This window comes from Nycticebus coucang, chromosome 10 (genome assembly GCF_027406575.1).
Source record: "Nycticebus coucang isolate mNycCou1 chromosome 10, mNycCou1.pri, whole genome shotgun sequence".
Lineage (NCBI taxonomy): Eukaryota > Metazoa > Chordata > Mammalia > Primates > Lorisidae > Nycticebus > Nycticebus coucang.
Window position 1 is genome coordinate 121,129,167 of NC_069789.1, and position 26,657 is coordinate 121,155,823.

Consider the following 26,657-nt stretch of genomic DNA (forward strand, 5'->3'; position numbering starts at 1 on the left):
CTCTGCCCCACACTCGCTGAGTGATGTGGGGCAAGTGCCCCCACCTCCTGCCTCACTGTCCTCAACGTAGGATGAGAATCATAACTATAATAATAGCAAACCACCTCTTAGGGTGGTGGAGTTATTACACAGAAAGCACTTAAAACAGTGCCTAGCACCAAGCATTGTCATCAAGCCTTGCTGGGCCAAGTTCCTGGCCTCCTAGCCTCAGTTTCCCCTCCCACCTTCCAGAGCACCTATCACGATGGTCTCTACTCAGATTCCGTCCTCTGTGCCTGGGAGCTCCTGTGGCCCTCTCTCTTCCACTCACACTACTATCCCTTTCTGGCCATTTGCCTCTAAAATACATGTGGCCATAAAGTTCATGACCACCCTGTATATTTACTTATTAAGACTCTTAAAGGGAGGGAGAGAGGATGCCAGAGGAGGATTGGTGTGCTCTCACTTAGAGGCACAATGTAAGGATGTAAGGCACCCCTCCTGGGTGCTGGACACAGCTACACCAGAGAGTCTAACAAATGCAAACATTGTAACCTAATTGTTTGTATCCTTACATTAATCTGGAAAAAAAAAAAGACTCTTCAGAATGCCCTGGGAGAGATGCTCACATCTGATCACTGTCCCCAGCTGACATGGAGAGAGAGAAACTGTGACTCAAACAAGACAAGTGATGTCTGCCCCCCAGAGGCACAGCCAGGACTTGAACCCCATCCCCTCAGAGGGCTGCTCTCCCTTCAGCTGCATGTTTCTGTCTCCCCTCCTGTCCCCTTGGCCTCTCCCTGTCCCTCCCCTCCCACTCCTTTTCCCATCCTCTGCTTCCCATCCCCTCCTGAAATGTGTCCTTCTCACATAGTTCCTGCCAGATCTGCTCCTCCTGTGCTGGGTTAGCAGAGGGGCATTTCCCTCATGTTGTCCCCACTCCCCCAGGCCCTCTCCCCATCTCATCTTAGGTATGGCCTGGGGAGTAAACAGGGGGAACCCCAGACAGGTCCCAAGGGGCAGACAAGTGAGTGACTAGAATATGGGCTGAGGGACTTGGGACTGGCACAATTAGGCCCTGGCTTCACCCACCCCGGGGCTGACTGGAGAGCCCCATCCCAGGGGACTCACCTGCCCTGCAGGCTCTCCCTCTCCCCTCACTCTCTCCCCACTGGTGAGGTCTCCTCCTCTGTTAGTAGGTCAGAGCCTGTTGCTAGGAGTCATTATAACATCAAGCAGCAGCTCATTGGCTGGCCAGCCTGAGTGCAATAATGTGATAGTGATGTCAAGGGTGGGGCCCCCAGGTGGGGCAGGAACCCCAACTCCCAGCCGCTCATGGGGCAACCACTTAGTCACACTGGATCCCCTGTCTCCATTTAGGGCCTCAGAGAGGCTTTTTTTTTTCTTTTTTGAGACAGAGCCTCAAGCTGTCGCCCTGGTTAGAGTGCTATGACATCATAGCTCACAGCAACCTCAAACTCCTGGGCTCAAGCGAGTCTCCTATCTCCGCCTCCCAAGTAGCTGGGACTATAGGCGCCCACCACAAAGCCCGGCTATTTTTGGTTGCAGCCATCATTGTTGTTTGGCGGGCCCGGGCTGGATTCAAACCCACCAGCTCAGGTGTATGTGGCTGGCGCCTTAGTCCCTTGAGCCATAGGCGCCGAGCCCAGAGAGGCTTTTTCTAACACTGAGACTTGTTCAAAACCCTGCACGGTCTCATCACCCCAGGACAAAGTCCCAAATTCACAGCCTGGCATCCGATAGCCTGGCCCTGCTGCCACTCTGGCCTCCACTCTGGACACTCCCATTTGCTCAACAAGTGTGAAAGTTGATGATAAAAACTGGGTCATTCTTGTCACACCCAACTAAAGCAGAGTCAAAAAGCCAGGGGAGAGAATTCTGAGGACACATAACATTGCTCCAAAACTATAATTCCCTGTGAGCTTGGCTGCTTAAATGTCCTGCTATAGCTTGAACCCAGTTTCGTCTAACAGCTTCCGAAACAAGCTGCTGCCCTCTGAGGCTAGGTTCTTTCTTTTTTCTTTTTGCCTTGCTATAATTTTTTTTTCAATTTTAACTTTGATTCTTTTTTGTTAAATTTCGGGTCTTGTACTTGTGGCCAGCACACAAAAGTTGCTCCATATACCCTTACATTATGCCCATTAAGTGGGAGCACAATCCCTTCTCCCTTCTTCTCTCTCCCTTGTTCCCCCTCCCTCAACTTGAATTGAATTTTTCTCTTATGTGGGAGTGTGTTAGATCATCTACTGGCTTCATATTAGTATTGAGCATGTTGGATATTTGGTTTTCCATTCTTTTTTTTTTTGGAGACAGAGTCTCATTCTGTCGCCCTGGCATCATAGCTCACAGAAACCTCAAACTCTTGGGCTCAAGTGATCCTCTTGTCTCAGCCTCCCAAGTAGCTGGGACTACAGGCTCTTGCCACAATGAGTACTTTTTCTATTGGTGTTTTTTTGGTTTGTTTGTTTGTTTTGAGACAGAGTCTTACTATGCCGCCCTTGGTAGAGTGCCGTGGCATCACAGCTCATATCAACCTCAAACTCTTGGGCTTAAGCAGTTCTTTTGCCTCAGCCTCCCAAGTAGCTGGGACTACAGGCGCCTGCCACAACGCCCAGTTATTTGTTGTTGCAGTTGTCATTGTTGTTTATCTGGCCTGGGCTGTGTTCGAACCCGCCAGCCTCGGTGCATGTGGCCAGCACTGTAACCACCATGCTACAGGCGCCAAGCCTACTTTTTCTATTGTAATAGAGACCGAGTCTCACTCTTGCTCAGGCTGGTCTCGAACTACTGAGCTCAAGCAACTCACCTGCGTTGACTTCCAGAGTGCTAGGATTACAGGGGTGAGCCACTATGCCCAGCCTAGTTTTCCATTTGTGTGATACTTTGTTGAGAATGCATTTCAACTCAATCCAGGTTAATACAAAAGATATAAAGTCTCCATCTTTTTCATGGCTGAATGATCCATGGTATCTGTATACCACAGTTTGTTAACTCATGTAGGTTGTTTATACATCTTGGCAATTGTAAATTGAGTTATAATAAACAATCTAGTACAAATGTTTCTATGATAGAATAATTTTTCTTCTTCTTCTTCTTCTGTTTTTTTTTTGAGACAGAGTCTCACCATGTTGCCCCGGGTAGAGTGCTATGGCATCACAGCTACAGCAACCTCAAACACTTGGGCTTAAGCGATTCTCTTGCCTCAGCCTCCCAAGTATCTGGGACTACGGGTGCCTGCCAGAACACCTGGCTGTTTTTTGGTTGCAGTTGTCATTGTTGTTTAGCAGGCCTCACCCGGGCTTGAACCTGCCAGCCTCGGTGTATGTGGCTGGTAGCGCCCTACTCACTGAGCTACGGGCGCTGAGCCAATTTTTCTTCTTCTAGGTAGATGCCTAGTAGTGGGATTGGAGGATCAAACAGGAGATCCAATCTGAATTCTTCGAGATTCTCTATACTTCTTTCCAAAGAAGCTGTATTAGTTTGCGGTCCCACCAGCGTCTAAATATGTTCCCCTTTCTCCACATCCGCACCAGCATCTGCAACTTGGGTATGTTGTGATGTGGGCCATTCTCACAGGGTTTAGGTGATATCTCAGGGTGGTTTGATTTGCATTTCTCTGATGATTAGGGACGATGAGCATTTTTCATATGTTTGTTAGCCATTTGTCTGTATTTCTGGGGGTAGTTTTGTCCATTGCTGTCACTCATCAGCCAGCACGTGCCAGCTCCCACAACTCCGTTAGTGCCACTGAACTTTACCAAAAAACAACACATAACATTTCTCTTTTTTGTGAAAACGCCAACCTCTTCTTTGCTCTTCAATTATAGTAAAGACTACACAGTCTGTGTGTATGCCCAAATAACAATTTTTTCTTCCTCAATAAAATGTGAAATTAAAAAAATTTGCCTCAGCTCGGTGACTGTGCCCAGTGGCTAGGGCACCAGCCACATACACTGGAGCTGGTGGGTTCAAATCCAGCCCAGGCCTGCCAAACAACAATGACAACTACAACCAAAAAATAGCCCGGCATTGTGGCAGGTGCCTGTAGTCCTAACTACTCAGTCCCAGCTGAGGCAAGAGACTAGCTTAAGCCCAAGAGTTTGAGGTTGCTGTGAACTGTGATACTATGGCACTCTACCCAGGGCAACAGCTTGAGACTGTTTCAAAAAAAAAAAAAAAGAAAGAAACTGTCTCTACATATTTTCTCTCACTTTGACTCAGGGCATTCACTTGCCCCTCTCTGAACTGTCTATTTACCTCCCTGCTCCACGGTGTTGCCTGGACCCCGAGGGTAGTGATTTGGCTTGAGCAGTGGTGGCTGGGATGGGAGGAAACACAGGGGAGGGGCCAGGTCTGAAACCAACAGCATGGTCCCTGCCAGCATGACCTGCCTGGCCCCAGCCAGGACTCTGGGCCCGTGGTGGCAGCAGGGCTACCCCATGCTGCAATTGTGGACCTGGTCTCTAGACTCCTGAGCACTGGCCCTCTCCTTGCCAGAATTTTTTTTTTTAAGAGAGTCTAACCCTGGGGAGAGTGCTGTGGCACCATCGTACCTTATAGCAACCTCTAACTCTTGGGCTTGAACAATCCTCTTGCCTCAGCCTCCTGAGTAGCTGGGACTACAAGTGCCTGACACAATGCCCCACTAATTCTTCTATTTTTAGTAGAGACAGGGTCTCACTCTTGCTCAGACTGAACTCCTGAACTCAAGCGATCTACTTGCCATAGCTTTCCAGAGTGCTGGGATTACAGGCATGAGCCACCACACCCAGCACCAGCCAATCCTCCTGCCTCAGCCTCCTGAGTAGCTGGGACTACGGGCAAGCACCTCCATGCCTTGCCACTGAGAAAGAATTTCTTTCTTTTTTCTTTTTGTTTTCTGAGACAGAATCTCACTCTGTCACCTTGGGTAGAGTGCCAATCAGGGTTAGACTCTCACAGCAACCTCAAACTCCTGGGCTCAAGTGATCCTCTTGCCTCAGCCTCCAAGTAGCTGGAACTACAGGCACCCACCACAATACCCAGGTAATCTTTCTATTTTTGGTAGAGACAGGGTCTCACACTTGCTCAGACTGGACTTGAACTTCTGAGCTCAAAGCAATTCTCCCAACTTAGCCTCCTAAAGTGCTAGGATCACAGGTGTGAGCCACCTCGCCCAGCCCAGACTCAAGAATGTCTATGAGAACTGTCCAAAGAGACAAACTAGATACAGAGAGCTGGAGTTAATATATTTTATTTTTGAGACAGAGTCTTACTTTGTCCCCCTAGGTAGAGTGCTGTGGCAACATAGCTCACAGCAACCTCAACCTCTTGGACTCAAGTGATCCTCTTGCCTCAGTCTCTGAGGAGCTGGGACTACAGGTGTTTGCCACAATGCCCAGCTATTTTTTCTATTTTTAGTAGAGATAGAGTCTCACTCTTACTCAGCCTGGTCTTGAGCTCAAGCAATCCACCTGCTTCGACTTAAGTTACAGGTATTAGGATTACAGGTGTGAGCCACCTTGCCCAGCCTAATAGTTTGATTTTGGAAGACAAAAAAATAATAATAATCCTATATACCTATATATACGTGGAAATATGTATATATCTACTTACACACACACACACACAGATTTATATGTATATACAGAGGGTGCCGAAAAATGTATACACATTTTAAGAAAGGAAAAACAGTATTAAATATGTAATACTCAAGTCACTTTGACTTCTGCAATTACACGAGGTGGTCAAACGTGACTTGTATTCTCCTTTTGTTATTGATATATATCAAGTATTACAATTTCAATATTCTTTTGTTCCTTTCTTAAAATGTGTATACATTTCTTGGCACCCTCTATTCATACATATACGTGTAAAATGTATATACAGTGTATGGTTGCTTGAGTTTGGAAAATAACAGGAGTACTAGCTTATTAACATGAAATTCCTGGGGAAAGAGCTTGTGGTCTAAAGAGAGAAAAGAGTTTGGGTGCAGTGGCTCATGCCTGTAATCCTAGCACTCTAGAAGGCTGAGGAGGGTGGATCACCTGAGCTCAAGAGTTTGAAACCAGCCTGAGAAAGAGTGAAGACTGATCCCATCTCTACAAATAGGAAAACCAGCTGGGCGTTGTGGTGGGCACCTGTAGTCCCAGCTACTCAAGAGGCTGAGGCAAGAGGATCTCTTGAGCCCAAAAGTTTGAGGTTACTATGAGCTATGACACCATGACAACCCCAGGTGGCTGAGTGAGACTCTATCTCTAAAAAATTAAAATTAAAATTAAAAAGAGAGAAGAGAGCAGGGAAAGAGCCAAGCAAAAAAGAAAAATGGAAACACTTCCTTTAAAGAATTAGAAGCCTATTCCTAGGTAGCAAAATTAGAAATAGTGAGTGCAGGATAGAATTTATCTCAAGCAACGAGAGTGCAAGGAAGCTACGGCCAGGGAAGGGACCACTGGGTTTTTATTTCAAATGTTCTGACAATGTTTTCTTTCAGCTGAGTGCCAAGAGAGACAGTGCTTATTCTTTGTGCCTGAGTGTTTTGCATAATTTACGGTAAAGTTTTAAAGTTTGAATAATGCGCTTTATTCCCAAATGGAAAATAACATTAAGTTATTGCCCAGGTTAGCCCCACCACAAAGTTCCTTTCATTCCCTGCAGACTCCAGGATGGTAATCATTACATGCCTGTTTCCGTCTGCAAACACTTCCGGAGCACCTGCCGGATGGATCATTTCCTGGCCCCAAACCTGGGGCCTCCAATGTAGCAGAGATGTCACCTTCCTTCCTCATGGCCTCCTCTGGTTCCTCTGCACCCACACCCTAGGGCAGGCACCCTGCAGACAGAAGGCAACATTGGGTAGCAGAAAAACAGAGGCTGCACCAGGCGAGATGGCTCACACCTATAATCCTAGCACTCTGGAAGGCCAAGGCAGGTGGATTGCTTGAGCTCAGGAGTTCGAGACCAGCCTGAGCAAGACCCCATCTCTACTACCAATAAGAAAACTAGCCAGGCATTGTGGCGGGAGCCTGTAGTCCCAGCTACTCAGGAGGTTGAAGCAAGATGATTGCTTGAGCCCAAAAGTTTGAGGTTGCTATGAGGTATGTTGATGCCAAAGCACTCTACCAAGGGTGACAAAATGGAAAAAAAAAGAAGACAGGAAAATAGAGGCTGCATGACACAAGGGCACTCCTGCCTCAATAATGACAGTAGTGGCCACTGTCTCCACGTACTGACCTCTTTCTGAATGCCGTACACGTTCTGAGTTCTGGGCACGTTCTGAGTTCTAGGAGTAGGAACCAGTACTGCCCCATTTCACAAATGAGAAAGCTGAGGTCAAGTTAACTCCTAAGACCACAGAACTAGTAGCTGGTGAAACTGGCTTTGGAACCCAGACAGACTGGTACCTGAGGCCATGCTGGGCTCTCTCTCTCTCTCTGAATGTGTGTCCTGCCTACAGATTGAACTAGTCACTTTTTTTTTTTTTGAGAAAGAGCCTCAAACTGTCACCCTGGGTAGAGAGCGGTGGCGTCACAGCTCACAGCAACCTCCAACTCCTGGGCTCAGGTGAGTCTCCTGCCTCCGCCCCCCAAGTAGCTGGGACTACGGGCGCCCACCACAACGCCCGGCTATTTTTTGGTTGCAGCCCTCATTGTTGTTTGGCGGGGCCCGGGCTGGATTCGAACCGGCCACCTCAGGTGTATGTGGCTGGCGCCTTAGCCGCTTGAGCCACAGGCACCGAGCCCAACTAGTCACTTCCATATGATATTCTGCAGAGGCTTTAGAAGAATGCCATGGCCCCATGTGTGAGGGGAGATCATCCCTGAAGAAGGACTTTTCAGGGCCTTTTGCTGATGTGTAGGGATGGGATCAGATTATGCTGTGTTCTCAGTATGCTTTATTTTACTCAGTTCTCCCTCCCTGCAAAAAGCACGGAGTCTGCAGAGGCTGCAAGTGTGGGTGCTGACGCTCGCTGAAGTCTTTAGGGTGAAACATGATGTCTGTTTTTGATTTTGGTTTTGTTTTTAAAGTCTCACTCTGTCTCCTGCCACAACGCTCAGCTAGTTTTTCTATTTTTAATAGAAACAGGGTCTTACTCTTGCTCAGGCTGGTCTCAAACTCCTGAGCTCAGGCAATTCATCCACCTCAGCTTCTCAGAGAGCTAGGATTTTTTTTTTTTTTCTGAGACAGAGCTTCAAGCTGTTGCCCTCGGTAGAGCGCCATGGCATCACAGCTCATAGCAATTTCTAAATCCTGAGCTTAAGTGATTCTCTTGCCTTAGCCTCCCAAGTAGCTGAGACTGAGACTACAGGCACCCACCATGACACCTGGCCATTTTTTGGTTCTAGTTGTCATTGTTGTTTGGCAGGCCCAGGCTGGATTAGAACCCGCCAGCTCTGGTGGATGTGTGGCTGGTGCCTTAGCCACTTGAGCTACAGGCACCGAGCCCCAGAGAGCTAGAGTCATAGGCATGAGGCACCGCACCCAGCCAGTATCTCTACATTCTCGATTCACACTCTTGAATTAATTGTTTTATGCCACTAAGTATTGGAGCAATCTATCACACAGCCACAGTAACCCTTCCTTTTTCTTCCTTTACTCTCCAGCTTGCCTGCTTCTCTCTTGTGCTCTCCTAGCCCTTCCTACTCAACATGTGCAATTCCCTGTATTGAATTCCTTCTGTTGGGCTGGGCACGGTGGCTCAGGGAGGCCGAGGTGCATGGATTGCCTCAGCTCACAGGTTCAAGACCAGCCTGAGCCAGAGCAAGACTCCTCTAAAAATAGCCGGGTGTGGTGGCAAGCGCCTGTAGTTCCAGGTACTTAGGAAGGGGGCAAGAGAATCGCTTAAGCCCAAGAGTTTGAGGTTGCTGTGAGCTGTGACACCACAGCACTCTACCAAGGGTGACAAAGTGAGACTCTGCATCCAAAAAATAATAATAATTCTGGCAGCACCTGTAGCTCAGTGGGTAGGGCGCCAGCCATATACACCAGGACTGGTGGGTTTGAACCTGGCCTAGGCCAGCTAAAAACAACAATAACAACTGCAGCAAAAAATAAATAAATAAAAATAAAAAATAGCCGGATGTGTGGCAGGCGCCTGTAGTTTCAGCTAGTCGGGAGGCTAAGGCAAGAGAATTGCTTAAGGCCAAGAGTTTGAGGTTGCTGTGAGCTGTAACACCATAGCACAACAGAAAAAAAAAAATTCTTCTGTTGAAACATCTCGGGTTGCTTCTCTGACTGATGTTTATCGATCCATTCCACCTTCTTCCTTGCTAATGGAATCCCATTTTGTCCAGACTCTGGGACAACCATGAACTGTATGAGAGAGGAGAACCTTTTTCAACCCCAGGGATGGAATACTGATTAGGCAAAGTTGATCAAGATAAGTCCCTCACCTTTCTGGGGATTGTATTTGTTGGCTCAGTCCTGGCCTATGCATCATGAGGCTCAATTCTGGCCAATCTGCTAGGGGTTAGAGCTTCTGGGAAGACATGGAGGGGAGGTCTCCTCTTCTAGCTTTGGATTTGGTTATAAGAGGGAATGATACCAGAGCTGTGGCCCTCATCACGTGAATACCAAGATGCTGAAGATGGCAGAACAGAAAGGTGGTTTCTCAATGACTCCTTTTACTGTTGGATTAATGACTCCTGCGTACTCCCTACCTCCATTCTTTTTATGTTACATAGTATTAACTGTTTCTAACTGCACCTGGTTCAGGCTCATCACATTTGAAGTTCCCTCTCCTTTGCCCCTCTTAGCTCTTTACTTAAATTTTACCTTACTGAGACCTCTTACCCACTCTGTATAAAATCACATCCCTTTGGCAGCATTTCCATTCCTCTTCCCTGCACTATGTTTTCTCTGTAGTATTTACCACTATCTAACATACTATATGTGATATTTATCTATTATCAGTCTCCCTCACTAAACCACAACCTCCATGAGATCAGGGAACTTCGTCTATCTCCAGCATCTGGAATTGTGCTTGATGCATATGTGAGCAATAAATATGTGTTAGATGAGTGATGAATGAATGGTCTCAGTTCTTTTGGTTGGGCTTTCTGTTGCTTTCGGCTGACAGCAAATGGTTCCTGGCATTCTGCCTCCTGTCAGCTACCCGTTTTTACCCCAGTGCTCAATCCTTTGGGTTCAATATTTGCTCCAAAGTGATGCTAGTTCCAGATGAAGCATTTGGTCCAATGCCTACCTTGGCTCCCAGCCCTTGTTATCTGTAGGCCCCAGTCAGTTCCTGAACCCCCAGCTGAAGCTAGACTTGCTCATTCCCAGGCCTCAGGGGAGAGAAGGCCACATCAGGGCCCTATCTGAGAATGCAACTTCCAAAAAAAGGAAACCAATAGCACTTGGCATTGTGAGATGTGATTCATTCACATTTGGCTACAGCTGAGAGACTGAGTCCAGACAGAAGAGGGAGTCCTCACCCACCCCAGGCCTCCCTCACATCCTGGCCCATGGTGGGGGTGGACTGGGCTGCTCTAAAAACCTTGGAAGGGGATGCATTGGGTCCTGGGGTCCTGGGGCCCTGCCGTCACTGCCGTCACTGCCCAGGAATTTGTTAGACCCTAAAGAGGGAGACAGAGGAGGAGGAGCTGCTCAATGTTTGGGAGAAGGGACACAGCCCTAGTATGAAGGAGTAGTCTGGGGCTTGGGATACCCTATTTTGAGGAAGGAGGCTTAGTGTTTGGGGCCCCCTGAGTAAGGTGTCTCTAACCTGAGGAAGAACAATCCTAGTTTCAGGGCGGGAGGTTTGGCCTTGGGAAACCTTTCATCTAGAGAGGGAGAGGAAACAGCCCTAATTGAGCAAAGAGGCCTGGCCTTGGGTGGCTTTACACTGCAGAGGGAAGAGGTATTGTGGTTGGTGGCCCTGGTGTGAGGAAAGAGGACTTAGCCTTGGGGAAACGCAGGAGGTCAGGCCTTCCACAAGCCATAGTCTGAGGGAGGACGTGCAACCTGGCTCCTGACTTTATCACAAGAAGCTTCTAGGTCCCATAAGTGCCCTAGTAGAGGTGAGTCAGGGCGCCATCTAGCGACGCACGGAACACGCAGTGGAGAAGAGCCTCCCGGGGCTCCAGGGCGACAGCGGTCAGGCGGAATTCCTCAGGAGAGCGCCGCTGTCCCCAGGGCCGCCACCAGTGCCGCCAGGGCAAGGCGGAGGCCAGGCGCGGCGCCAGAGTGGCACTGGGACTCTATGACCGCGCGGTGGCCGGAGCTGCAGTTGGGCCGGCCGGCCAGCCGGTGGCTCGGGAGCGCCAAGGGTCCCTGCGTCACTGTCAGGCCGCTGCATAGGTCTCGGGAGCCACAGCCGCGCACGCTTAGGTTCCGGTTGCCTGCGGAGACGGGGTGTGAAGAGGGGCACGTGGGGACATGCCCGTGGGGACATGCCCGCGGGCAGCGGGTCACACCTGCACGCGCGCGCGCCTTGCACACACACGGTACCCGAGGTCACCTCAGTTCCATGTCCTTCATGAAAACTCACCGGGAATGTCTGTTCCTTGAGTTGGTGGCTGCTCCTGGCTGTTATTCTTTCTGCCTTGCACTTATGTTACAGATACACTCTCACTTGTGTTCCACGGTCACAAACACTCGGAGGCCACTCTATTTCACTGGGCACTATGGGACCTAGAAGCTTCTTGTATCCACCCCCCCTTGCACAGCCTCCCCAACTTTTTTCTTCTTCCCAGCTGTATGCGATAAGATGTAACATGACATGATGTGATTTGTGTATGTGTAGATACCAATATGGAAGTTGTAGCCTGCTTATTGGAGACCAGATTGGGGATATGACAGCAAATTGGTCTTATTTTTCCAATTAAAAAAACGTCCCAATAGTAGTTTATTTGTAAGTCCTTATCTTTTAGAGCCATGTATGTAAATCCTTGTGGATGAAGTGATGCAGTGTCTGAATTTGCTTCAAAATTAATACAAGGCTGGGTAGAGATGGAACAGGATTGGCCAAGAGTGGGAGTCTACATGGGCGTTTATTTTTTTAATTTTTTTTTTTTTGAGACAGAGTCTCATTCTGTCACCCTAGGTAGAATGCTGTGGCATCATAGCTCACAGCAACTTCAAACTCCTAGGCTCAAGTGATCCTCTTACTTTGGCCTCCCAAGTAGCTGGGACTACAGGGGCCCATCACAACACCCCGCTAATTTTTCTAGTTTTAGTAGAGATAGGTTCTCACTCTTGCTCAGGCTGGTCTTGAACTCCTGAATCCACCCACCTCACCTTCCCAGAGTGCTGGGATTACACGCATGAGCCACCATGCATGGCCTATGTGGGTGTTTATTAATCATTCTTTATCTTTTAACTTCTCCATAATAAAAAAGTTAAAAAGAAACTTCAGCCTCACAGCATGATCCATATTTATCTTATTTTGGCCTGTACTGGTCTACATTTCCTCGCAGAACTGTGTTGTGAGTCACTGCTCCAGGCCTGTCCTGTGCACACCCATGCACACATGTGTACACACATGCGTCTCAGTCATGTACAGCTCACCCAATGCCCACAGAGGCCCACACACAATCAACATAAACACACACACACACCCCCATCCATGGACGTATCCAACCCAAGAAACACAGACATGCACACACACAACGCTGTGCACACAAACCCACGTTCCCTGACACATCTATTCCCTGAACAATAATTGAAGGCCTGTCCAACCCATGTAAATCTTTTTTTTTTTTTTCCAGAGATGGGGTCTAGCTGTTCTCAAACTCCTGGCCAAGGGAAGTACTAGGATTACAGGCGTGAGTCCCCTCGCCAGGTCTATGTAAACCTTATACACCCATAACAGTCATGGCCGCTAGTGCTCACTGGATTTCATCAATTCCAAGATACTTCACCACCACCCCCTGAGACACAAACACAAATTTTAACACTTCTAAATAGAGCTCTTGTCCTGTCCTCCCACTGATAACTGTTTACATTCGCTGAACTGCCACGTATAGCACTTGCTATGCTCTAGATTTTTGTTGGTCAGTGTAGTAAACACTAACCATGGGCGGCGCCTGTGGCTCAAAGGGGTAGAGCGCCGGTCCCGTATGCTGAAGGTGGTGGGTTCAAACCCAGCCCTGGCCAAAAAAACAAACAAACAAACAAACAAAAAAAAAACACTAACCACATATGGCTATTGAACATTGAGATGTAGCTGGTTTGAATGGCAGTGCTTATCTGTGTATAATTCATATGAGCTGGCACAGTGGCTTACACTTGTAATCCTAGCACTCTGGGAGGCCTAGGTGGGTGGATCGCCTAAGCTCAGGAGTTTAAAACCAGCCTAAGCAAAATTGAGAGTCCCATCTCTACTAAAAACAGAACAATTAGCCCAAAAAATAAGACCTTTAGTCCCAGCTACTCAGGAGGCTGAAGCAAGAGGATTGCTTGAGCCCAAGAATTTGGAATTGCCGTGAGCTATGACTCCACGGCACTCCACCCAGGACAACAGAGTGAGACTCGGTCTTAATTAATTAATTAGTTAATTAAAAAATTAAAATTCACATGATGCCTCAAAGACTTACTAGGACAAAATAAATGTAAGATATCTCATTTATAATTTCTTATTTTGATAACATGTTAGGAATGATTACCGTTGGATAAATTAGGTTAAATAAAACATGTTTTAAATTAATTTCTTCTGTTCCTCTTGTTTACCGAGGTTACATAGAAAATTATAAATTTTACATGTGACTCGCATTATATTTCTTTTGAATAGTGCTGATCTAAAAGTTTAATGGATTATCTTATTTCTCACAAATCTTGAAACTTAAAGATTATTATCATCCACTTTTTCAGATGGAGAAATTGAGGCACAGAGAGACAAAGGTGACCCAGCTCATAAAGTGATGGTTCCAGGAGTTGAACACAGAGGCAGCCTGGCCCTGGAGTTCTGCTCTTCTGCCCTCTATTCTATCACCTCCCTTATGAGCTCACTTTGTCTTCACAATACTCTGCAAACTGTGTCTCCATTATACCTATTTAGCAGAAGAAAAAACTGAGGCTCAGAAACAAAGCTGCTTGCCTCTGGCCACACATGTATAATAATGGAGGAAAGACCCCAAACTCAGGTATTCCTGCATCCAAAACCACTGTGCTCGGGCTTACACATACACATGTGCGTATACCCCTTACCTTCTTCAGACATCAGGTTTAGCTGGACACAATTGATCTCCCCACTGGGACACTGCATGTAGAAGGAGGAATTGCAGGGACCCAAGTAGTTTCCAAAACATGTAGGACACAGAAACTTGCTCAAGGTACGTGAGGCTGGGTGAGCTGCTGTATGGGAAAGGGTGAAGGTCAGCAGGGAAGAGTTTCAGGAGCTCCCAGGGCCCTTAGTGCACTCACAGACTCTACCACATTGTAATAACCTCAGTGGGATTTCCCAGTGATCTGGGGTCAGGGTGCTTTAGGGCAACCTGGTTGGGGGATGGAGGGTGAATGATGTTCCTGCCTCCATTCCTTCCTCAATCCAGGACAAACTCTTCTCCAGAGTTACCCACCACCTTGTTAGCCACCCATCTGACTGCTTTCGGGTGGCAGCATACCGAGAGGAATGGGCTCCTGGCAGTTGCCTCGGCAACAAGTGGTGTTGACACTGAAGCCAAAGCCAACGCCGAAGGTCAAGGCGGAGAAGGAGTTGTCAAATTTGCAGTCGTTGGCGGCCACACAGGAACCATTTCTCCAGGTCACAGAATTGCCTTCCCCCAAGACTAGAGAGATGTGGAGGGCAGGCTAGTGAGGAAGGATAATCACAACCTACCATCCAACTGAATCCCCGAAATCCTCCTGGGGGTCACCCTGCTGGCATTCACTCTGCCTCCTGTCTCCCCATAATACATCCAAAGCCACTCATTGTTCATTAAGACCATGGTTCAGAAAGCCTTTCTTGGTGTCCTGCCTTCTGTCTTTGGGATTCCGATTAACAGGGTGGCTGTGTACCTATGAGGTCTCCCGAACTTATCTACGAGCACCCCATAAGCTTAATCAGAAACTTCTCCAGGATCCCAGAAATACACCATCCCTACCATTCCTATTTATGCTGCAGGGAGACAGCAAAAGGCTGTTTTCAAATTCAACTCCTCTTCCTGGTTACAAAAGAGCCCATTTTTTCCTCTGATGGGAGCTGACTGACAGAAGACTTAGGGGGCTCCCTGCCCAGGGTGTTGTGAATACCAAGATGGTCACAGCTGCTGTCCTATGTGCTTTGTTGCAACATGACTTTGCCACTCCTTCCTCAAGAGGTGGAATCTATTTCCTCAACCCCTAAATCTGAGCTGATCTTGTGACTTGCTGTGGTCAATACACTGTAGAAGAAGTGATACTGTGCCATTCCTGGACCATGTCTTAAAAGGCCTGGTGGTTTATACTTCTTCCTTTTCAGAAGCCAGAAAGGAAGCTCCAACTAGGCTGCTGTCTGGTGAGATTTCAGTGGAGGGAGACACCCCCCCACCCCCACTCCCCGAGAGGATAAGAGCCCCAGTCAAGCTCCCAGATGAATGCAACCAGATAACTAACCTCAGCATTCACCACCGGGAGCAGAAGAACTGCCCAGGTGAGCTCAGTCCACCGCAAAAATCATGACAAATAACAAATCATTGTTTTAAATCAGCGGTTCGCAACTTGTGGGTCACGACCCACAGGAACTGTATTAAAGGTTCTTGGCATTAGGAAGGTTGAGAACCACTGTTTCAAACCATGAAGTTTTTTTCTTTTAATTATAGTAAAAAAAAGTATAAAATTTACCCTTTTAACCATTTTTAAATGTACAATTCAATAGTGTTAACTATATTCACATTATTCTTTTTCTTTCTTTTTTTTTGCAGTTTTTGGCCAGGGCTGGGTTTGAACCCGCCACCTCTGGCATATGGGGCCAGCGCCCGACTCCTTTGAGCCACAGGTGCTGCCCATTTTTTTTTTTTTTTTTTTTTTTTGAGACAGAGCCTCAAGCGGTCCCCCTGGGTAGAGTTCTGTGGCATCAAGCGATTTTTCTGCCTCTGCCTCCCAAGTAACTGGGACTACAGGCGCCCGCAACAACGCCCAGCTATCTTTTGGTTGCAGCTGCCGTTGTTTGGCGGCCCCAGGCTGGATTTGAACCCGCCAGCTCAGGTGTATGTGGCTGGCGCCTTAGCAGCTTGAGCCACAGGCGCTGAGTCTATATTCACATTATTCTTAACAAATCTATAGAAATGTTTTCCTTTTGCGAAACTGAAACTCTATATCCATCAAACAATTCCCCCATTTCTCCCTCACCAAGCCCCTAGCAACCACCACTCTACTTTCTGTTTCCATGTTCTTTGTTTGTTTGTTTTGAGACAGAGTCTCAAGCTGTTGCCCTGGGTAGAGTGCTGTGGAGTCATAGCTCACAGCAACCTCCAACTATTGGGCTCAAGAGATCTTCTTGCCTCAGTTTTTCTATTTTTTTTAGTAGAGATGGGGTTTTGGCTTTTGCTCAGGCTGGATGTTTCCATGATTTTGACTACTTTTGATAACTCGCATCAGTGAAATCATACAGTATTTGTCTTTTAGTGACTGGTGAAGCCACTGTGTCTCAAGCTGATTTGTTATTCAGCAATAACTAAAACCAAAGTGGCATCACGGCCGGGCATGGTGGCTCAAAGCTGCAATCCCACCAATTGGGAGTCCAAGGTGGGTGGATTGCCTGAGCTCACAGGTTCAAGACCAACCTGAGCCTGAGTGAGACCTCATCTCTAAAAATAGCCAGGCGTTGTGTTGGGTCCCTGTAGTCCCAGCTACTTGGGAGGCTGAGGCAAGAGAATCGCTTAAGCCCGGGTGTTTGAGGTTGCTGTGAGCTGTGACACACGGCACTCTACCAAGGGTGACAAAGCGAGACTCTATCTCAAAAAAAAAAACAGTGGCATCAGATGTTAAACTCATACCCTCCACTATAGCCCAGAAAAGGTAACAGTGGCTAGCAGCACGGCAGCAAACGTGGGAGAACAAGAGTAAGTCTTGCTGTGCCTCAGGTGGTTTCTGTCCTTGCGGGCACTCACTTGTGACGCCTGCTGTTTGAAGGCAGTAGTTCCTATCTTCTGGGCAGGGAAGAGGATCACAGTGATAGAGGTTGGAGCAGGTGAAACAGATGGTAGCCTTATCCTTGTCATGGGTCACACTTGCATGGGAACCTAGGGAGAGAGGAAAATGAACTGACTGGAAGACAACCAGTGTTGTTCATGGGAGGAGGGGGCAATGGTAAATTTCAAAGCACTCAATATGTGTCCATCAGTGTGCAAAAGTGCCTTTGTGTGTGCACCTCTGCAGTGATGCAATTTGTGTCAAAAGTATGCAGATCTGTTTCTCCGTGTGCATGTCTGGCTGTGCGTGCCGGTGTTTAATTGCCTGCGTGCTTCTGAAACTGTCTGTGGAGTGTGGGGGTGTCTGTGTGGGTAACTCTGCAGAACCATGAAAGAGGAGGTGTTGACGATGTGCATATCTGTATGAACAGATGAGTGTGTTTAATGTGTACATGTATAAGGTGGGTTGGGTGGGTCCGTGTGTGGTCTGTGGGTATGTCTGTAGACACACACACACATATGTAGGCATACAGATGTGAACAGTTAGGAATGTTAGCAATGTGTTTCAGCACGCCTGTGTATATTTCCTGATCTTGTATGCCTGGGTGTGTTTGTACCTGTCTCCCTTTCTCAGGCTATGTGTCCACGTATGCATATGTTATGTGCCTGTATCTATAGGGATTGTACATGTGTATGCAAAAATTCCATGTCCCATGTTCCTATTGTTAGTGATCTTATTTTGCTCCTTTCCTTTTCCTATTGTAATTTTGAGCTCCTAAATATATCTTTTTTTCTTCTTTCAGATAATTAATTCAATCCACTCCTTAGTTTGGAAAAGGAAAACTCTTGGCAGCTGGGAATTTGTGAGAGCTAAGGTGAGAATGCTTCTGCTTTGCCTGCAGATTCGACCAATGCGTTCTTTTCTGCATCACAGAGTGGTCCTGTGGGTGTGGTTTCTAACAAAGACGTCCTCTATATCTCTGCAGCTGAAGGAATGTTGCTCTGTCCAGGGAAAATGTCCTTTCTCACCTCTAAAATGCCTGTCATTCTGTTCAGTTGAATCACTTAATGAGCTGTTGCCCCAATAAATATGATGTCAATTAGCATCTCTCCCTTCCTGAAGACGAAAATTATTTGGGATGTTCTTTGTTGAGCCAAAAGAAAGCTTTTGGTATATCTGTCTTCTTTAACAAGCATGGAAGTGAAGAAAAGAAAGAAAAAGACCACTAGATTTCTTATTTAAACAGAATTTCGGCCTGGTGTGGTGGCTTACGCCTATACCCCTAGCACTCTGGGAGGCCGTAGGTGGGAAGATTCCTGGAGCTCAGGAGTTCAAGACCAGCCCAAGCAAGAAAGAGACTCCATCTCTACTAAAAATAGAAAAATGAGCCGAGCATTGTGGCAGGCTCCTACAGTCTCAGCTACTTGGGAGGCTGAGGCAAGAGGATCACTTGATCCCAGGTGTTTGAGGTTGCTGTGAGCTATGATGCTCTGGCACTCTACCCAGGTTGACAGACTGAGACTCTGTCTCAATAAACAAACAGAATTTGGATCTCTAATGTCACTTACATCATGGTATGTTCATGTTTAGAAATTGGTGCACCTCTATAGATATATTTCTGGTGCTGGGATATAAATGTGGATGTTGGTGGATGTGTGGGTGTGTGCCAATGGATTTTCATCTTCTGCACGTGTGTACATGTATGCTTATGGACAACTGTATTCCTTGGGAACAGCATGGTGGTACAAAGGTACCCTGGGAAGAGCATGTAAGGTCCAGAGAGAACAGATGGGGTGGGTTTCAGGAAAGCAGGGTTCAAAGCACCTGTTGGTGTGGGAGGAGCCAGGAAGGTGCACTCAGGCTTGGCAGTGAGACGAAATCCAGACTCCTCCGGACCCAGGGTGGCATTCACATGTAGTTGGCAGATCTCTGGTGTAGCACAGCCCTTCAGGATTTGGGGACCCCCTGCAAGAACAAAAGTAAGAAGAGGCTCCAAGCTCAACCCTCCCACCTTGATGTCTGTCTGTCTCTGGTGGTTCGCATTTCTCTTGACAACCTCTCAGTAGTTCTATATGATTCATTTTCAACTTTCTGTTCAGTATTTACAACCTTTTGTTGCTTGCTCATTTTTGTGATTCTAACTTTATTTCTTCAAATGTATCATATACAATTATGCTATGTTCTGTAGCTGATAATTACAATAGCTGAGCTACTCACAGGCCTACTTCTGTGATCTCTTTCTGTTATCTCTCGTGGTAATTTGTTTCCTTGTGCATATCTAAGCTCTGATTGGCCTCTCAGAGCACTAGGATTACAGGTGTGACTGTAAAGCATTTTAAAAAAATAATAAAATCAACTAAAAGTCAGTCTGCTGCTAGGCACAGTGGTTCACAACTGGAATCCTAGCCCTCTGTGAGGCTGAGGTGGGTAGATTGCTTGAGCTCAGGAGTTGGAGACCAGCCTGAGAAACAGCAAGACCCTATCGCAAAAAAATACCTGAAGCTGTCTCTAAAAGCATTATATGCATTTGGTTTCAGGGCTGCAGTGCTTTTCATTTTTGGTTGGTCAGGCCATTGTGGTAGGTGCCTGTAGTCCCAGCTCCTCGGGAGGCTGAGGCAAGAAGATTGCTTGAGCCCAAGAGTTTGAGGTTGCTGTGACACCATGGCACTCTACTGAGGGCAACAAAGTGAGACTCTGTCTCAAAAAAAAAAAAGTCAGTCTGGTTTTTATTACCGCCATATATCAACAATTCTAAACAATGTCATCGATAAAATACTCCTCTACGCCAGACTGGACCACTCCTCCACTTCTCTCACCTCCTCACCTGCCCAGTATGCCATTGATGAGAGCAGGAAGACCTTTTGAATCTAATTCACATACTGCCAGAGTAGGGGCCTGCTCCATCTCTCTCTGTCCCTTTGTTGGCTTCGTAGTTAGTCTATCCTCTGGCCACTGTGGTTCTATTCTATGCTTTTTGCTGAAAAGTTCTCTCCTTCAGCCATTTGCAAACACATAGAGGTGATTTAAAAATACGTCTACAAGTTCTCTGACACCTCAGCAGGTAGGGTCTGTGCCTTTCCCCTTTGAAACCAGATGGACTTTTGTGACCATTTCAACCCATAAAGCATGGTAGAAGTAACAGTATAAGACGTCCAAGTCCAAGTCAGAAAAGACCAGGCAGCTGCCACTTTGTTTGTTCGATGAAGTCTTCACTACCATATAAAGAGCCCTGAGGTGGCCATGATGTGAGGAAGCCAAATCTCTCCAACCAAGCAGAGAGACCACATGGAAAGGCCCTGACTCTGTATGTATTTGACAGAGGCCCAACAAGCCCCCAGCTGCTCCTGGCCCTATAGTTCCAGCTCCAGCCACAGTCTGACTATCAACACGTAAGAAGCCCAGGACTCTCCAGTATGGCTCATACTGACCCACAGCAATTGTAAACAATAATAAAATGGTTGTCCTTTTAAGCCACTCAGTTTTGCAAGTGAGTTGGTTTTATTGTATGTGTTTTTTTCCCCTAATCTTGGCATGAGTTTGTCTTTCCTGCAAGTGATTTGTTAAATAGCAATAATAACCAGAACATACATGCAAATGAACCTACCTTATTTGTGCAGGTAAGAGGGAGACCTGCACACGAATGGCCTCCTGAAGGGAGCCCTTACCTCCGCTCCATGTCCCATTGAGGGTGACACATGCAGTCTGTTTCCCAGTGCAGTTCATGACCGAAATGGAGTCACACGGGGCTGATTTATCCCCAGAACAGTAGTGACACTTCATGGTGTTGGGCTGGGCGTTGGGCCCTTTGTCTGGTGGGAGTGGGTGAAGTCAGGGTACGATGGGGACTGAGGGTTACCCCTGCCCCCGCTCCTACTTCTCACACCATGCCTCTGTTTTCCTGCCCTCCCTCAATCCAAATCATTTTCCTCCAAAGTGAGACCACCTTGGTCTCAGCTGCCCCTTCCAGCCTCGGAAGATTTATTTCAATGTCCAGCAAACAGAGCGGAAGGTGGAGCTGACCCCACCCTGTTCATTTGTCCCAAAGCATATTCAGGCCAGTTCTTTAAGTGTTCTTTTATTAATTACACAAACACTTCTTTAGCACCAACTGTATACCAGGCACTATTTTAGGTCCTGGAAACACAGCAGTGACCATAACAGGGGAAAGCCCTTCCCTCGAAACCTTGAATTTCAAAAGTTACTGAAAAGCAATCCTGTTAGTTTAAGATTCTGTGGTGTTCTGCCAAAGAGCGGAACTCTGCCTCCCATTTCTCTGTATTGGATTAATTTCCAGAGCTTTTTTAGAGATCTAAAACATTTAAGAGGAAGCAACTTAAGTATATTTTTTCAAGTCAAAATTAAACTATGAATCACTTTCATATAAACTCAAATGCATGTATTGCAAGATTGGCAGACAGAGAAAAGTAGACTAAAGAAAACATCATCGGGGAGCTGTGCTGCCTAATCCAGAGCCAATGGCCACACATGGCTGTTGAGCGCTTCACCATGACTGATTCCCTTTGAGACGTGCCATGAGTACAAAATCTTTGAGTAGATTTCAAAAGCCTAGTATGAACAAAAAAGAATGTCAGTTATCTCATTTGTCTAAATGATAATTGAGATGTGTTACCTCAAATAAAACATATTAAAATTAATTTCAACAGTTTCTTTCTACTCCTTTTTTTTGGTGGGGGGAAGACAGAGTCTCACTTAGTTTGTCCTGGGGTTGAGTGCCATGGTGTCAGCTCACAGCAAGGTCAAACTCTTGGGCTCAAGTGATTCTCTTGCCTCAGCCTCCCAAGTAGCTGGGACTATAGGTGCCCACCATAGCACCTGGCTATTTTTTAGAGATGGGTCTCACTCTTGCTCAGACTGGTCTCAAACTCCTGAACTCAAACAATCCACCCGCCTCAGCCTCCCAGAGTGCTAAGATTACAGGCATGAGACATGGCGCCTGGCCTCTACCTTTTTTTTTTTTAAGAGTCCAAGGTCAGTCTAGGCATGGTGGGTCACGCCTGTAATCCTAGCACTCTGGGAGGCAGAGGCAGGTGGATCACCTGAGCTCAGGGGATTGAGACCAGCTTGAGCAAGAATGAGACTCCATCTCTACTAAAACATTAAAAACTAGCCAGTGGTCTTGGTGGGTGCTGATAGTCCCAGCTACACAGGAGGCTGAGGCAGGAGGAACTCTTGAGTCCAAGAGTTTGAGGTTGCTATGAGCTAGGCTGATACCATGGTACTCTACCCAGGAAGACAGAGGGAGACGCTGTCTAAAAAAAAAAAAAACAATAAGAATCCAAGTTCTCACTAGGTGACCCAGGCTGGCTTCAAACTCCTGGGTTCAAGCAATCCTTCTGCTTCAACCCTCCGGAGTAATTGGGATTGAGTACAAAATAGTGCCACTGGGCCTGGATTTCTTTCTACTTTTTTATGTGGCTACTAGAAAATCTTTAACAACATACACGGCTCACATTATTTTTACTTGATAGCGCTGCAATAGCTTCCTACAAAAATGACAACTTATGGGACAGGCACAGTGGCTCACACCTGTAATCCTAGCACTCTGGGAAGCGGTGGTGGGTAGATTGCTTGAGCTTAAGAGTTCAAGACCAGCCTGAGCAAAGAACAAGATCCTGTCTCTACTAAAAATAGAAAAAACAAAACAAACAAAAAAACTAGCTGGGCATTGTGATGGATTCCTGTAGTCCCAGCTACTCCGGAGGCTGAAGCAAGGGGATCACTTGAGTCCCAGAGATTGAGGTTGCTGTGAGCTATGACGCCACAGTGACGGAGTGAGACTCTATCTCAAAAGAAAAAAAGAAAGGTAGTGCCCGTAGCACAGTGGGTAGGGCACCGGCCACATACACTGAGGCCAGCAGGTTCGAACCCAGCCTAGGCCAGCTAAACAGCAATGAGAACTGCAGCAAAAAAAATAGCTGGGCGTTGTGGCGGGCGCCTGTAGTCCCAGCTACTTGGGAGGCTAAGGCAAGAGGATGGCCTAAGCCCAAGAGCTGGAGGTTGCTGTGAGCTGTGATGCCATAGCACTCTACCAAGGGCGACAAAGTGAGACTCTGTCTCTAAAAAAAAAAAAAAAGAGAGAGAGCGAGAGACAACTACTAGAAGTAATATTTTGGCATGGTTCCTTTATATATAGAAGGCAGTCTTTATATATAGAATATAGGAGTGCTTTTTTAATGCAGTTGTGATCTGCCCCCCGTGTAAAATCCTGGTATTTTATATTCCAAATAGCATGCCCGTCTCTCAGCTTGGACCTGGAGGTTCTATTTCGTTGAGGTACACAGTTCAGGAGGAGGGAAATCCCAGCTGTTTGAAAGGATGACTACATTCCCCCATTGCTACATCTGCCAAACACAAATGCCTTTACTGAGGATATAATCGAGCAACAAAAAGTGATATTTATCAGCCTCCAGGGCCAGGTCTAGGGTGATGCTGCCTAGGGCACAAAATTTAAGGAGGTGTCAACTCTCAGGGTTGGTACCTGAGAATGAGTGCCTCCTTAACCTTGGTGCCCTAGGCTCTTGGCTAGGCTCACCCTAGACCGGGGCCTGTCCGCACCTGTAACATTTCTTGTTGGGCTTGATCACAGTTTAGGGAGAGTCCCTCTCTTAAGGAGAAAAAAAGTCCTGACTTCTCTCTAGCCCCCAATAATTCAATGTAAGTACAGCTACAAAATACAGAGTGCCTACTATGGGCCAGCCTAGGGGAGGCACCCCATACAAAACTTACTTCACACCAATTTCGCGGATGAGTAAACTTAGGTTCTCCTCAGACAAAGCTGCAGAGCCGAAAATCAAAGCCTGGTCCCCATGGGCCCCCCACCACCCAGTGTGGGCTCCTGAGTCCAAGCCAAACCTGGTTCGCACATGCTGCTGCAGTTGTTTTCACAGCAGGCTGTGCTGACCCAGAGACTTGAGTTCAGGCCATAGGTCAGGGAATAGACACCTGCTTGGCATTCCCCAGGGGCCACGCATGATCCATTCTCAATGAGGGTCCCATTCTCTGGGAACAGAGGTCAAAGAGGGGAGATTAGAGCACCCCCATCCCAAGCCCTCCTGGACCTCTGCCCCCCGTGTAACAATCCCTAGAGGCCCATCTAAGGCCTCCACTGGTGTTCAGTCCTCCCTGCCCTCCACCCCACTGCCTGCCCCCCCCTTGTCCATCCTCTCTGCCCCCCCACCCAGTCCCCCACCCAGCTGCATCTGGCTAAATAAGCAGAAATCCTGAGAGGAAAGACAAGTCATCTCTGGGCAGTTTCTCAGCAGAGAGCAGGCTGGACATGTCTTGGAGGTCCCTGTGGGGAGAGAAGAGGGATCAGATCCTGCAGTTTGAGGAGAAAAAATTCACACACACCCATTCTCTCTCACACACACACATTCACACCTACACAGACTCTCACACACCCTCACATACACACTTACACACTCTCATACACACATGCACACTTACACAGACTCACACACATTCACATACACACCCAGACTCTCTCACACACATACACACTTACACAGACTCTCACACACACATACACACTTACACAGACTCTCACACACCCTCACAGTCACACCTACACAGACTCTCACACACCCTCACATACACACTTACACAGACTCTCATACACACATACACACTTACACAGACTCACACACACTCACATGCACACACAGACTCTCATACACATATACACACGGACTCTCACACACACATACACACTTACACAGACTCATACACACATACACACTTACACAGACTCTCACACACACTCACATACACACTTACACAGACTCATACATACATACACACTTACACAGACTCTCACACACACTCACATGCACACACAGACTCACACACACATACACACGGACTCACACACACATACACACTTACACAGACTCACACACACATACACACTTACACAGACTCACACACATACACACTTAAACAGACTCTCATACACACGTACACACTTACACAGACTCACACACACTCACATACACACACAGACTCTCACACACCCTCACATACACACTTACACAGACTCTCACACACCCTCACATTCACACCTACACAGACTGTCACACACACTCACATACACACTTACACAGACTCTCATACACACATACACACTTACATAGACTCTCACATACACACCTACACACTCACACACACTCTCACGCTCCCCACTCACACATACAGCACTCTCCCACACACACAACACTCACACACACACGCCCATTCTCTCACATACTCACACACACACCACTCAATGCTCACTCACACACACCCGCACTGTAATGCACTCACACTCACAACACATGCTCACACACTCTCAAACATGGTGACACACATTCACTCACACACTTGCTCACACTCACGTTCTCACACACACATGCTCACACACATACACAAGATTCAAGAATAGGACTAAGGCTTGGCTGGGAGGGCTGTTGGGAGAAAACCAAGCAATCTGACCAGGAGGAGTGTGGGTGGCATCCCAGCAGGCAGAACAACAGGGCAGAGGTTGCAGGTGGGAATCACAGAATCTCCAAGCAGGAGTTGCTGGCGGCTTCCATCTAACCCACCAGTTCTCCCCGGAGAACCCTCTCTAAACAACATCTCCCTCCCCAGCCCAGAACTGAGCAGATGGAAGTGGAATGTCCCTTCTTAAACTGGGTGGAAGAGAAACTCCATCTGATCAGTCAGCTGTTCCCTGGACTTTCAGAGAGTCCCCCTGAGGCCCTTTCAAGAAACCTCAAGGTTCTAGGAAGCTCAGTCTAGAAACTGCTGACCTCATCTCACACTTTCCTATGACAGATGAGGAAACTGATGCCAGAGGGGTATAGGGTCTCATTCGAGATCATCCTGGGTAGGACCCAGGCCCCTTAATTCCTAACCCAAGCAAAGATGGCAGAATTAGAGCCAAAAGGGAGAGAGGCCAGCAAGAATAATAGCAATTGCTCCCAAGTATCAATAAGAGATCACTCTCTGGGTGGCGCCTGTGGCTCAGCGGGTAGGGTGCCGGCCCCATATGCAGAGGGTGGCCGGTTCAAACCCGGCCCTGACCAAACTGCAACAAAAAAATAGCCGGACATTGTGATGGGTGCCTGTAGTCCCAGCTACTCGGGAGGCTGAGAAAAGAGAATTGCCTAAGCCCAGGAGTTGGGGGTTGCTGTGAGCTGTGTGACGCCACAGCACTCTACCGAGGGCGATAAAGATTCTGTCTCTACAAAAAAAAAAAAAAAAAAAAAAAGAGAGAGAGAGAGAGATCACCCTCAAACTGGGCTGCTGGCAGCCTGGTACTGTTTTGACTCCTCAAACATATTAACTCACTTGCCCCCCTCAGCAACCCTCTGCAGCAGCAGCATCACCATTTCATAGATGGGAAAACTAAGACACACAGAGAGAAGTTAAATAGCTTGCCTGGGGTCCCTAGGATTGGAATCTGGTTCCAGAGCCATGTTCTCAGCCACGCTGGGGCAAGCACCTGGGTCTAGAATCTGAAGCTGGATTCCCACCACCCATGGACCTCTCTAAGAGACCAGAGTGTGCTCACCTTCTGGGGTGGCCAGCGCTCCAAGGAGCACCAGGGCAGAGAAGAGCCACAGCAT

The 26,657-nt window shown here is 47.3% G+C and overlaps 1 protein-coding gene across 1 annotated transcript; it reads right to left on the reverse strand.

Annotated features, from left to right (window-relative positions):
- Window positions 1-10,410: 10,410 nt before the first annotated feature.
- Window positions 10,411-26,657, reverse strand: LOC128596584 (uncharacterized). Its single transcript, XM_053606159.1, has 9 exons — window positions 26,603-26,657; window positions 24,242-24,343; window positions 23,905-24,051; window positions 20,697-20,840; window positions 18,856-18,996; window positions 17,010-17,141; window positions 14,544-14,708; window positions 14,128-14,274; window positions 10,411-11,321 (listed from the first exon to the last, which is right to left on the reverse strand). Exons 1-9 carry the CDS (start codon window positions 26,655-26,657, stop codon window positions 11,092-11,094), a joined length of 1,263 nt encoding a protein of 420 aa, XP_053462134.1. The 3' UTR covers window positions 10,411-11,091.

Excerpts from the sequence above, each read along its gene's own strand:
- LOC128596584 (XM_053606159.1), bottom strand. The coding sequence starts at position 26,657 with ATGCTGTGGCTCTTCTCTGCCCTGGTGCTCCTTGGAGCGCTGGCCACC. Across the intron at positions 24,344-26,602 it reads AGCGCTGGCCACCCCAGAAG|GGACCTCCAAGACATGTCCA; the intron begins GTGAGCACACTC and ends CTCTCCCCACAG. Across the intron at positions 24,052-24,241 it reads ATTTAGCCAGATGCAGCTGG|AGAATGGGACCCTCATTGAG; the intron begins GTGGGGGACTGG and ends CTCTGTTCCCAG.